The sequence below is a fragment of the Neolamprologus multifasciatus genome, chromosome 17, assembly GCF_963576455.1.
Source record: "Neolamprologus multifasciatus chromosome 17, fNeoMul1.2, whole genome shotgun sequence".
NCBI lineage: Eukaryota > Metazoa > Chordata > Actinopteri > Cichliformes > Cichlidae > Neolamprologus > Neolamprologus multifasciatus.
In genome coordinates, this window is record NC_140455.1 from 604,879 (window position 1) to 619,651 (window position 14,773).

At 41.3% G+C, this 14,773-nt stretch overlaps 1 protein-coding gene across 2 annotated transcripts in view; it reads left to right on the forward strand.

The window, feature by feature from the left end:
• Positions 1-3,587: 3,587 nt before the first annotated feature.
• The window catches only part of ptprz1b (protein tyrosine phosphatase receptor type Z1b), a 62,911-nt gene continuing 51,725 nt past the window's right edge, over positions 3,588-14,773 (forward strand). For both annotated transcript variants that reach the window (XM_085137560.1, XM_085137561.1), the window contains exon 1: positions 3,588-3,932. In XM_085137560.1, the coding sequence (XP_084993686.1) occupies positions 3,869-3,932 (64 nt within the window). In that variant the 5' untranslated portion in view covers positions 3,588-3,868. The remainder of the gene's footprint in view (positions 3,933-14,773) is intronic.

The window sequence follows — 14,773 nt, forward strand, 5'->3', positions numbered from 1 at the left end:
ACAGCTCCGGACCGCTAAAAATGCGCGTGCTCTTTGTGAGCTCGTTCCCGGCTCGTAACCAGCGCGTTCTGCCGTCAAGGGCGATCATTGGTTAAATGTGATCATGTGACTGATGCAAGCCAGATCCTTTTATTTAGCAAAACTGTGATTAATAGTTAAATATTATTGTTGAGGGGCACAGACAGGACTCCGTACGCACACACACACATAAAAAAAAAAATAATAATTTTTTTTTTTTAAAAAGTTGCCTCAACAAAAGGGCACTTTGGGCACCCATCAGGAAAGGGGCGGGTGCTCAAGCCCCTCTAGCCCCCCCCCTCCCCCCCCCCCCCCCCCCCTCTGCACGTGCCTGGTACTGTACAGTGTTTGAGCAACCACCTACTGTATAATGTGCAGCCCAATGTTTTCAGCACTTACAGTAAGCATTACATCACTCACTCCATGGCAGAGGCATCTCTTTCTTTCACCCACAAACACGAACGAACACATCGAGCAGTATTTGCCAAACCAGTGGTGTCCAGGATGCTGACCTCCCGTTGCCACCTCCAAGTCAATATCATTGTCAGTCTGGAAATGACATCCACTGTCATGGTAACAGACGTTTTAGCATTCCCACACTCATTTAAATAACATTTGTTGACACTATATGCACATGTGTAAATGTGAAAGAAGCCACATGAACGCTGCAAAGACTTTTTATTTCTATGTGTTTTAAAACACTCAGTCAGCTGCCTCTCCATTCAGTCCACTGTCCTGGACAGCAGCTGGCAAGAAGAGTACTGACTCTGCTCGTGTTTGGTGTATCAGTGCATGAAAATTCAGAACAGGGTACAAGGTGTGTTTGTCAACCTGGTTTATTTATGTTAAAAACTACTTGAGTAGTCATCCACAGTTAGAAGTATATGAGGCAAAGATGAATGGAGGGCAGCTGCGGCGTGAATCTTTTCTTAAAGTGTCATTAAATCAGTGATTAGAGGCGCCGCTGATAACATGGCGCAAATCTTCTCTGTGGGTAACCTAAATGAGCTCCTGTCAGGTTATTGACCTTGTTCCAGTCGTGATGTGAATGCACAGTGAGAGTGAGGAAAGAGAGCAAACACGTAATCCATAATCCATAGCTGCCTGTGTGCACTGGAAACAGAATCAGCTTTACTCAGTAACAGGATGTGAGAAAGCTCTGGATGTTTTTGCAGGAGGCCTTCATCAGGCTGCAACTGTCAGAGGAGACCGTGTGTGGGTCTGACATGTTTGTTATCAGATGATTTGATTCATTTACCCCTCTTTTCTTACACTCATGTTACAGGCTTTGACTATAAAAAGTAATGTTTGTGCGGTTTGAATGAGACACAGTGAGAGAAGATTCCCCCAGTAGCTTAACTTTTCTATTTGTGTGAGTAATTACACAAACTGAGGGTCCAATCAGCATGTTTTCCACAGACAACACTCCCGTTCTTTCACAAACATGCATGCACATTTACTCTTATGTGCCGGCAGCACGGACGCAAGAGGGGATATTGTAACAAGCTTCCGAAAAAATGTTGGTCCAACAAGTGAGATGAGGCTCCGGCCTGAGTTAAGGGGGGGATTAGCTCTCTTAATTTATGCTAATGAATGCACACAGAGCAACAAGAGCTGTGTGTTATTGTGTGACTGATGCCTGTCTCACAGACACACACAAAAACTCCTGAATCCATCAATCCACAACCAACCACAGCCAAACTCTCTACCATCACCCTGTTTCCTCTGTGGGACTGCGCTGGCTCGGCTGCTTCCACATTCTTGTTTTTGTTATTTGTTTCTGCTTCAGCTCAGCAGACTGTCGTCATTTCTCTGCTTAGCTGCTCAAATCCAAGTTGTTGTTATTTTGTTGTTGTTTTTTTTAAAGGTCACCACCTGATGTCCGTCTGTGACATTAGAGCCATTTGAAGTAACCTCACCATGCTTTTGTTTTTGGTTGATATTTCTGTGACATCACAGCTGTCTAAATTGCCTGTGGGGACACTTAGCCTATGAAAAGCCATGCTCATTTCCTATCAATGGGTTTCCTATCACAAACACACACCACCACCTTTCGACTATTTTTGTAATAATGAAGGCTGGAGGGAAGTCCCGCAAGCAGACACGAGAACAAAAAGGATTGAAATAAAAATTAGCCTTTTATGGCTGTGAGAAACATCCAGGAGCAACAAAGTCTAATAAGTGAAGAAACCATAAATCCCAAAAGTAAACACAATGGAGCAAAGGGATGAATCCTAGAGGAATGATGTTCAGCACACAAGGGAGCATGCACAGAAACCTCACAACATTCAATCACCACAACAGTGAACCCAAACAGAAATCTAGACTTAATAATAAATACAGTTCCAAAACACCACAAAATCTGTGGGCCAGGAAAACTTTTGGCACTCGTGGTATGTTGTGTAAATCATATAGGCTTGATGCTGGAGAAAAGAAGCGTTGTATTGGCTGGATGCAGCCCAAATACCCATACTGTGTACCAGTGGCTAAAGCCCAGATGTAGCCCACATCTCCGGGTTTCATTGGGTCACAAAAACTGTGCAAAAGCCGCCATCCCTAAATCTTTATATTTTGCTTTCAAGGATCCAGACTGTCTTGGAATTCTTTAAAGCAGCCCTGAGTGGCAGTTTTTCAGATTTCTAAAGAACTTTCAAAGATTTCCTTTGGACATTGTCTGCTTTTTCACTCACTGCAGTCTTGTATCTGACCATTTTAGTAGAATTTCTTTCTTGTTTGTTAAACTACTTACCTATGAATCAGTAATGCATTGAAAGGGCCGTAACTGAAGGGATGAACAACTTTTGTGTCTGCAGAAATTAGACACTTAGTAAAGAACCAATTTTCCGTTTCTTTCACTAAATCTATGAAAAATAACAAAGATGACAGAGTTTGACAGGGATAAAGTATTATTTTTGCATGAACAAGGTGATTCCTAAAGAGATATTAGCCAAAAACATGGTTTAACATAGCATGGTGTGCAGTGTGTCATTACAAAATTTCTTGACAGGTGGAGGACATGAACCATACCTGAAAATTATAAGAAAGTTTGCATAAGAGAGTCGAGGCTGTGTCACCAAATATTGACTTTTGAGCTTGTGAGAATTGTACAAACTCTGTTTTTGTTATATATGCAGTATTTGACTGAATATTTCAGTAAATCACTGCAGCTATTTCAATTTTTAGCCAAACATGAAGAAATGAGGCTCAAGAATTTTGCACAATATTGTGTAAGGGATGAAAAAATCGATAAAGTGAGCTATGCAGTGAGAGATGAGTGTGTCACTATACAGCACTGTAACATTAGAGAGCACAGGTACAGTTACTGCATATCCTTGTCATTCCCACAGTGCCACATATTACCAAGACCTCATTGGGTAGATAGGAGGAATACTGTGTTATGTGTTGTACTGCCGCCCTGGGATATAAGAGCCTGATAACAGTCGCATGCCACACACACACACACACACACACACACACACACACACACACACACACACACACACACACACATACACTGTCCCTACTACCATAAGGAATTTCGCAGGAGCGAAACAGTGATTTCCATTAATGGCAGTGGGCGGCGCGCGCGCACAGCTCGTCTCTTACTGCGATGTACATGCGCGTCCGTAATCGTCCAACCAGCCAGCGAGCCCGCACTCCTCAAATCAGACCCAGCCGAACCAACCCGAGCCGAACTACAACGATCCGAATCGACATCCCCGCCAGCGCAGTCCAAGGCTGGAGAGACGGAATGATGACCTCTTAACGCATCTTTTACGCACTCGACCCGCTGTCCGTCCCTTAAAAGCTCACATTCCGCCTGTTTGCGCTTGATTCGCGTGCTGAGATCATGGACACAGCACTTCTAAGGACCCATATTATCTTCTCTCTGCTTCTCCTTTTCATCCAAATAGGTAAGAAACTGAGGAGGAAAATGATAAGAATCCCAATTTAAGTGATTGTGGTGGCTGACAAGTGATGCCGTGAATGTTTCTGAACGCCGTTAAAAGACCGAGCGGTGGGTCCGTGTAATTCCCCCGGATATTCGGCACACTTTCAGCCCGTGTTTCCAAATGTGCAATCGGTGGAAAAGACAGAAGGATTACACATGTTGCCGCTGGCTTCTCGGGGTTTCAGGATGACCAACAGCGAATAATTGTAGTTTCAGAGGAAGCGTGCGCAGTGCATGCAGCGGTTTCCCTGATCATGCTTTAGACGTGTTGAAGCGTTTTCAAAGACAAGTTGAAGAGTGAATGAAATGTGATGCTCGCTGTGAGCGCGCTCGGTGTTTGATGTTTTATTTGGTGAACGCTCGCTCGCGGTCTTCTAAACGTATCTGAGAAGATAAATATTAATCAACATTTTCAGTGACATGACGGGATTCAACTGGGCTTTCTCTGGGTCACAAACATGTAGATACAATCTACATTTTCATTTAAATTGGATGACGCGGGAATTCATATGAAAGCTTAATGTTTAGCTCATTGTGGTTTAAGTACGGTTCTATATAATGTTTGAAAGTACTTTTTGATTTGGCTGCTGAATTCACGCCTTTAACATTTACTCACCTCAGTTATTAGTTTTTTGACCTTGTTGGCTCATTTTAACCTCACCTTAATAGCTTGTTGATGCCAAATCACAGATACTCATTCGTGTATTGAAATTGGTACAGATGTGCGTAACAGGTGGGGAAGAAACTGTGAATTCTGTGTATCCTGACTGCAAACACATTACCAAAGACTAATAACTGGAATACATAAGCATCCGATCTGTTCAGATTTCATCAAAACCAGATTAGTGGCAGTTCCAAGATCTAGCCCCCTCATGGAGCAAAGCCAAGTTACATGAATTAAAGCGAATAGTGTAGCTTTAGATGGTAACTTTCGTTCACTGTGAAATATATTATAGTAGTAAATTGATGCTGTAATATAACCAATATGTTATCATAAAACCTGAGGCAAACAGTAAAATTGAAGCGGCCCCAGGAGGGATTTTCCTGGCACAGAGTCAGGAATTTTTCAACAAGAGTTCAAAAGTGAAGAATGAAATGAAGACGTTTCTAAATTTGCTGTGGTGCTCTTTGAACTACTTAGAGGGACGCCTGCCAATCTCAACCAGCTTCTGTCTGAAGCTGGTTGAAAAACGTTGATTTTGACCACATAACAAACGGTTGTTTGTTGTTCAAGGTTGAGTCTTAACGAGGTTATCCAACTGTTTTTTATTCAATCGCCTGTTCAAAAGGCAGAATCCCATGACGTTCCAGTTATTAAGCCGAGATCAGACGGTTTCAAACGTTTTCACATCCCGAAACACAAACCTGTCTGCTCCCATTTGATGAGATTTTCTCTGATGACATCCTTTATTTTTTTCCTTTTTTTAAATTTGATAAACTCTAAATTTGTACAGAAATAGATGCATCATGATAGATGGTACGAGGGAGGGAAGATACCTGAAATCTTCCTCTACTACATGGTTGATTGGTTGGATGGTTAATTTCAATAATAGCAGTGCAATTGCTATTGCTCTCATGTCAAGAAAAAAGAAGAAGAAGAGGATCAGAATCTGCATAAATTCCACCGGCCTTTAACTCCTTCCACCACCTGCTGTCACCACAGGGTGAAGGCCATATCTTAATTAAATGGAGATGCTCGGAATAAAGAGATCTGTGCATCTGAGATTTGGTGCGATCGGCTGAGATCATTTTCTAGTGAACTTTAGAGGAGTTCCTTTCTAAGAAAAGCCTTTGCACGGTCAAAGTTTGAGATGAAGTTGTTGGCGTCCACTTGTTGTTGATTCTCTTTGCAATCGTCTGATGCAGTTTGTTCCATTGCTTTTTGAATGTTTATGTGAAAGCTTATGTTTTCAGATACATAGTGAGAGAAATATTGTCTCCCCTCTCTCGAGGAAGCACAGCGTCTCCCCCCACCATCTGTCTCCCAATATGCTCGGACACCACACAACATCACACACATTTTCTTGCTCAGCCTTGCTGTCACACTCCTCCGTGCAAACACACACACACACACACACACACACACACACACATACAAATAGCAGTGAACACAGTCCTTTTTGCTGCGCCTTATTCTTTTTAACAGCACAGTCTCCATACAGCGTACATCTGACTCTCAGTGTGTATCACACCTGCTGCCTTTCATGCTCTATCTGCAGTTTAGCAGGAAGGAGAGGATGTGAGTTTGTGTTCCCTTTTGGATACAACATTTTGGCTTTGTACACATGAAGAACCAAGTGTTTGGAAACCCCCATAACATGGAGTTTTAGTATCCTGTGATCCTGCTGGTTAGAGATTTAAACCTAATCTGATTCAGCTCAGCATGGTGGTTGTGTCTCCTCTGGTGCTCTTACCACTTCACAGCAGACTCTGGGCTTCGCTCAGCTCACACGTTAAACTCATCTTTCCAAACACGACACCTTGTAGCTGATGCTTTTCCCCCCAGCTTGGTTCTGCAGTTGGTTGCGCGGTACCACCAATCATTTTGTATTGAGTTTAGCTCTAGTGTTGAACTTGGAAATAGTAGCAAAGGCACTGTGGCTGTAATAGATTTGGCAGTGCATGACAGATAGTTAGATGGAGTGAGACAGCAACAGGCTGCATGCTATTGATCAGTGTGTGTGTGTTTGATCTGTGAGTGTAGTGTGTACTAATCTCATCAAAATTCCTCTGATCATCAGATGAATTTCATGAAGCCCCCTGTGCAGAAAATCTGAGCATTACAGCACCATGCACTGTCATCTCTGAAGTGTTCAGCGAATTGTACGGTCTGCTTGTGAGATACCATCTGGCTGGCCAGTGCACTCTGGGAATTTGAAGCAAAGGGGTTGCATCCGGTGACATAAGGATAGGATGCCTGATGGTGTAATAGTAATTGGCTACAAAATATTGGCACGTTCATCCTGGCACCCCTAGTGAACTGAGCATGCTCCATGTGTAAACACATCAATTATATAAAAGAAGCAGTCAAATCAGTCAGATAGATGGTAATGCACAATAGGCATGTCTCTTCTGTAACAGTTAGATTTTAAATTTTTACTTTTAAATGGGACCTGTTGCCTTTTTTCCTTTTTTTTTATATATACATTATAGAATATTTACTGCTATGGTGGTTGATGCTCATATTAGATATGGTCGAAGACTCTAATAAGAGGTTTATAGAGAATATAATACATAAACTGATACATACAGTGCATAGGACTGTCCCTGTGTCCCCTCAGTTTGAATGAAGACACCACCTTGTCTCCAAACTGTTGCCAACTGCTCACTGAGCCATAAGGAAACTTGAAAAAGTGAGATCCAAACCAGAAATGGAGAATGTTTTCCTTCAATGTAAAAGCTGTGCCTTATCAGTGCAACCAACACGTTTCAGAAGGTGCAACAACCAATTGCTAACCAGCAGGACAATGCCCATTTTTCGCTGGTGACTGGAGTTTGCCAAGGTGTTGTGATCATTCTCTTGGGCTCTGTGACAAGTCTAAGAATTAAGAATGAATGAAAATTAGTAATATAAGCCAACTTTAAAACCAACCATATTGACATTAAATCTGTTACTTTATCAATCTTTGTAGGCAAATTGAACACCACGATAAGCTGTGCAGGTTCGTAGCTTAGCAAAGTCGTACTAAAACATCTGACAGATTTTCGAGCGCCGTGTACATAAAATCGTTTCGAGGTCAGTAAACAGAACCAGAATTTATACATAGGGCGCGCGGGATTATAAGGGTCACTGTTGATTTTCAGAAAAATCAAAGGATTGATTTTAAGTGTGCCGTATTTTCCAAAAAACACGGTAATAACGACGGCCCGCTTGTTTGCTCTACCAAAAATAGTGCTTTGTTGTGTATCTGACGGACGAAAGCTAAACCAGTTCCACCACTGAAGTTGCAGCATTTTTACAAACCAATTCTGGTTCCTCAGTTTCATTCAACGATCCACTTTCGCCCTTCTCATTCTCCGTCGCCGCCATGCTTTTTCCACCATGTGCGTATGAAAACAAAGGCACTGCGCATGCGCGTTTTACCCATATCACGATATTTCATTTTCTTATCGTTGCCCAACATTATACCGGTATTACCGTGAACGGTATGATATGGCCCAGCCTTAAATTAAATCATGACAGACAGTGCATGTTTTCAGCTTTAATTTGAGGGGTTTTACAAAAGTAATGGATTCATTGTTAAGGATTACAGCCATTCTTGTACACGGAGAGCCATTTGCAGAGGCTCAACAGTAATTGGACAAGCAAACATAATTTTAAATATAAAGATTATTTTTAATACCTGGGCCTAAATTCTATGCAGTGAGTGACTGCCTGAAGTCACATACACATAACATGCTTCCCTTGAGATGCTCTGCTGTGTCTTTACTGCAGCTGTCTTCAGTTGCTGTTTGTTTGTGGGTCTCTCTGCCTTTAGTTTTGTCTTCAGTAACTGAAGCATGCTCCCTTAGGTCAAGATCAGGTGACTGCTGTGGTCATTCAAGAATATCCCATTTCTTTGGCATGAAAAGCTTCTGGGTTGCTTTTGCACTATGTTTTGGGTCAGTATCCATTTTCACTGTGAAGCATTGTCTGATTAGTTTTGGAGATCAGTTTTGACTAAATCTGAGCAGAAAGTACACTTCACAGGCCATCCTTTTGCTCCTATCAGTAGTCACATCATATACACATTAGCGACGTGACGAGCCATTCCTGCACGTGCCATAATACTGCTTTGGATCATGTTCCTTTCCTTCATTCATACCTTTCTCTTCCAAACATACTGGTTTAAGTTACAAGTCTTAATTTTATCTCTCTAACGAACCGATTACAATGAGATACTTCCCTTCTGTTCTTGACAATGTGACATTGGAAATAACTCTGTGATCATCCACTTTGTCCTCTGTGGCATTAGGCCTTTTGGTGTTGCCCATACATGCCTTCTTTTTAAGAATATAGAATATATTAGCCAACTTCTACATTTTTATTTTTATTTTCTGCTATCTCTTTGGTAGGTTTATTTTGTTTTTTTCCAGCCTAATGATGGCCTCCCTCACTCACATGGACATGTCTTTGAACTTCATTGTTCCAGCAAACAGTTACTGAATGCAGGTTCAGCACTTCGAGTCAACTAATACAACTACTACAGTGCTTTTGTAAAACCCTTGAATTAAATCTGCACCCAAATCAAATCTTGAATGTTTGATTTAAAATTCACTGTAGTGATGAAAAAAGAAATAATTACACAAATTCAAAAAAAAAGAAGAAATTTCACTGTCTAACAACTTACAGACCTACATTAATAAAAATTAAAACTAATAAATGTATTTATGTTGATAATTTCATTTATTTGCACATACTATATTATAAGCTGGTGGTTGTAGCTCAGGTGGCAGAGCAAGTCAGCCACTAATCAGAAGGTCGGTGGTTCGATCCCAGGCTGCCTCCTGGCTGCATACCAAATGTCCTTGGGCAAGATACTAACCCCATGTTTGCCTACTGGTGGTGGTCAGAGGGCCCGGTGGCGCCAGTGTGGCGCCGGACACTGGCCTGGTGGCGCCAGTGTCCGGCAGCCTCACCTCTGTCAGTGCGCCCCAGGGCAGCTGTGGCTACAATGTAGCTTGCCATCACCAGTATGGGTGAATGACTGAATGTAGTGTAAAGCGCTTTGGGGTCCTTAGGGACTGAGTAAAGCGCTACACAAATGCAGGCCATTTACCATAAGCTCTGCCTGATTTTACTTTCAGGTTCACTGCTTGTGCAGTGATGTCAATAGTGGGCAAAACTGAACTGAATTGAGCAGATTGACCTCTTAGATTGCTCTGTTGTCACTGATTACAGAGCCATTGTAGGGTCTTCACCTGACAAAATAATGTTAATATAATGTGGTGCTACATAAATAAAATTGAATTAAACTGAAAATTGAAAATGAACTTGGATATCCAATGTATCTATTTGAGGCAATGTTAAAGGATACCTCATAGAAAAATCAGGTCACTGCCTAATTTAAAAATCCAGAACGCTCTGAGCATTTTGAGTCTTCATGGTTGGTGTCAGCATCAACATAACATAGAAGTACTACATATTTCTATTTCGGAGCCCTGCTGTTTTGTACATAGGATTGCATTTAAGATAAAGTCTGTTTGTCAGTCTCCATCTACCTTTAACTCCATACTTAAGATGAGATTATGTGCGCACTAATTTACACACATGCACGCACACATTCATACACACGTGTGCAGGCTGATGGAGTCAAGCTTGGTCAACCAATGAAATAAAAATCTTCACTGAGGGAAATAAATCTTGTTAGAAAGATTTTCCAAAGCCTTCTTAACTGTCTGGCATATATATATATATATATATATATATATATATATATATATATATATATATATATATATATATATATATATATATATATATATATATATATATATATATATATATATATATATATAAAATCTGATTTCTTTTTTTCTTGACAACACACTGGGGAGAGGATGATATTGCATTAAAAAAAAGATTCATTCTGAAAGTTGAGGAATCTTTTAACATTTCTGTGTTCTGCAGACTTTGTACAGAAAGTCGTATTGAAAGCCAAACTTGAATGTTGAGTATACGTGCAGAGGTAGGATGAACTGTCAGTAGCCACTGCTGGGTTGGTGTTGCTAAAAACCACAGCTGTTGCACTGAATAATTGATTGGCTCCTTTCTACTTTGATAATTTTTCTTCCTGCCCTCTGTTTTTCCCCACTCGTGCAGCTACTTTTCTGTCTGGCCCCTCCATCTAAAGCATTATACTCGTAAGTGCTCTTATTCTTTAATCCACTCAGACGCATTCTGCTGCGACTGTGACAGCGTTTGGTCATGGCTATTTTAGAGCTGGTCTGTGCCACGAGGACTGGCGGATCTCTTTGATACTGAGCGGCCTGAACAGGAAACTCAGCTCAATGAATTGCTTATGTCAGTCAGAGCTTTCTTTTTTTTTTCACAAATTACTTTGGTTGCTGTTGTCAGTTGTGATTTAAAAATGCACAAGGTGTCAAAGATAAAAGGGCATCAAAACCTGCACAAAGAGGTAGTGGGAATGATTGAGATTTTTAAAAAAAAACAACAACTTAGTTTCTATATTTTAAAAATAAACTTTAGTCAGTTTTCTCTCGCAGTTTAGTTTAGTTTTTAATCAGTGTTTAATTTTCAGTTGTCTCATTCCGATTCACTGTTTCAGTTGGTTATGTTCCTAATAAGGTCATGGTTTAGGCTTAAATGCATCTGTGGCGGCAAACATATAGCTGGGAAGTCACCAACCTTCTGATGTGTAGCTTCCAAGAAGTATGACCTGTAGCGACCTTAGTGAAACTTAGTTTGCTGGGGAAGTGACTCTATGCAGAGGTGAAAGTCTTCTTTCACCAGATATCTTCAGTTGTCTGGTGTTATGGCAACTCTGACCTCAGCTAGTAATGCTACATTTCTTGGGAGTGTTTGTAACGTGGTGGAGGATCAACATTTCATTAATGTTTCTATGAATTCTCTGAAAACCATGCAACACAATGCTGATAACATAAGATGAGTTCTGGTTACCAACTAGAAAAGCCTTCAGTGCTCTTCAGTTTTTCAATGATCTCCTCTTTTGATATAACTGATACTGGCAACATCAGCACTACCTCTTTAGAACCTGGGATTGGATTCATCATGCCTGAAATACAACCATCCAGCTGCCTTGCACTGGCCCAGCAATGTGTGGTTAAATGTTTCTCTGAGAAATAAGATGCCTGGCTTTCTTGTGTGGTATTTAGATGCTAGGTGACTTGGAGAGTAAGAGAAGTTCAAACCCATGTTACTTTGTCACTTCACAGCGACTGGCCGCCACAGAGTTGAAGTGGTGGTAAATTTGTCTTCACCATTTAGTGCTTTAAGTCTGAAAATGTTCAGGAGCTGATAAGAGGATGAAGAAAAGGATAAGGATCAGAGGAGTTTGCATCTAAAAAGGCCAATGTCTGGATAAGAGGGGACAAAAGGTGAAAAGGAGAGGAAGAGAGTAACTAAGCCAGTGAAACCAGTGCTCAGATATACAATGCCAATGCTCTCTCTGTGGTCTCTCCAGTTGAGAAAGTCTGTCTGAAGTTACAGCAGCTGACAATGGCCGTCTGTCTCTGTCTCTGCCCACATACAAAAGCTACTGTTGTTGTTTTTTTTTGTTTTTTTTAAGAGGCTGGCACAAGGGCCAAGGCTTCTGGAGAGGGAGTACCTTTCTAGTATGCTTCTGTACTTCTGAACTCACACAATCACACGTTTAGGACAGTTCTTAGTTAGATAATTGAATAAAGTTAAGCGTTATGCTAAAGTGTAATTCAGACTTAACTTTTATTTAAATAACAATTTATATCTTTAGTTATGTGTGCTGCTGATAGACCTATAACTGCAAATACTTTTGTTTGGCATCTTAGACCTATATCAGAGGTTAGACTGATCATGACAGCACAGTATTGTTTTTTTTCTTATTGACAACAAAAATTTCAGACGTAAATATAATGGATAAAATAATATGTGACACTGAAATTAATCAGTATATTAATTGTTTGTTGCACCCCAGTTGCTTTAATTTGAGCTATATGATTTGGAACATACAAGGTCTTAAATAAGCAGGCCCCATCTTATTTTAATGTCCATCCATTCATTGATTTTCTACTACTTATCCAGATTTGTGTCACATGCTAAGCAGAGAAGCCCAGACTTCCCTTATCCCAGCCACCTTTTCCAGTTCACCTGGGGGGAAACAGTCTTTCCCAAACATACCAAGAGATATAATCTATCCAGCGAGTCCTGGGACTGCCCTGGGAAAGGAAATCGACAGTTTATGGCAATACAGACCAAGCTCTGACTATGATTGTACGGGACAGAATGACCAGTAATGGGGGCCAGACAACCACTCTCCCGATAGACACCTCCAGTTCCACCTATAGCTGGAGCACACCCTCTGTTCCCCCTTAAATAGGGGAGCCACCACCCCAGTCAGCCAGTCCAGAGGCACTGCCCCAGACCTCTTTGCAATATCCAAATCCAATTTGAGCCGACTGTTAATTTGATTTGGCGCCGTAAAAATAAAATTGAATTTAATTGAATAATACAGAAAGGTGACAACCAGGACAGACCTACAACATCCAGAGCCTTAAGGAAGTCGGGGCACCCCAGGAGCCCTGGCACTGAGAAAAAAGTGGTTGTGTTGAAAGTTAAAGGAGATTTAGCTTTTACTTTTTCAAGCACAAAATTCAGAGAGTGGAAGAGTAGAAGTTGAGTGAATTTGAACAGAGAAGTTTTTTTTTTCTCCAGTGGGAACATTCATTAAGTTGCTGCTGCTGTGACCAATGAGTGGTTTGAAAGTTGATTAACCCCCACCAGCCAGCCACCCCATTAGTCACACATGCTTGCGTGCACATAGAGATTCTTGAATCGAAAGATTTGGGTGAGCTCTTGGAGCAGTCTCCCCTATATTTGTGTGCTTGAACACTTTTTCAGCAGCCCTTGAATACCTTTGTATACGTGCATAAATACAAATGTATATGTGTAGGGATTGTTTTTGAAGTCTGTAAGTGTATCCATGTGTTTTTGTGTTGCTATTCCAGCCTATGTGTGTTTGTGTGTGAGCGCTTTCTGCTAAACAGCAGAAGAATTGGGGGCGTGATCCTGCCCTGAAAAATAGAGAGGAGAGGGGATGGTTTTGTATCCATGGAGATAGAGAGAGTCAGAGTAGGAAGCCAACAGGAAGTCAGGGTGTTCAGCACGCCATCAGGGGCTCTTCCGTTGTCATGACGCTGTGAACTGTTGTCATGGGAACTCTGCTGATTGAGGCTGAATGCTTATGGAAAGCATGCTGAATAGACTCTACAATGAGTCTCAACACTTGTTGATAGGGAAGTTTTTCCACAATTACGCTTTAAGGAATCACCAGATGAACAAGACTGTGCGATGTTGTTGGTCTGTGTCGTAACATAACGTAAGATTTAACCAAACTGGAGCAGAAAATTCTCAGAGAAAACAAAACAGCCTTCAAGAAGCCATATGTTTTTTTCCTTGTGTCCTTTTTGTGCATTCAGATTTGTAAGCTTTCCTTGAGTAAACAAATCTTGCAGATCCTAGGAAATCTTCAAGATGATCTTTGTTTAAAACCACAAACAGATGTATTAGTGTGCATCCTCGCCCCACTAAACTACAGACTACTAATCGCATATTCCAAACACACACACACGCACACATCCAAAGATGCTGTGTGGTATTTTCTCAGTTTGTGCCAAGCAGATGGAAATGGTACATCTCACTGCTCTAACGGGCAGATTAGTGAGACACACACACATGGACGCACAAAGCTCGCTGATGACTGAGGTGGACATGTACAATCATACAAACTAAGTAACCACAATACATAACCAGTGGGAACACGGGAATTGGGTTGAAACATTAAGCACGGACATGCGTGCACACACACACACACACACACACACACACACACACACACAGATAAACAGTTGTGCGTGCCAACTGGCTGCTTTCCTTCAGTCCACTGTGCTCCTTCCTGCATACATATGTGTGTCCTAGATGTCGCCTCACATCACTCATTCGTTACTGGTAATACGTGTGTCATGGCTTATTTAATGTCCTTTGATAATTGTGTGTTCACCTCATTTGACCAAGAAAATGATCTGACACGTACTCACATGTGTACGTGTGCCAGAGAGAGACAGCATATGCTTTCATGTGCTGCATTT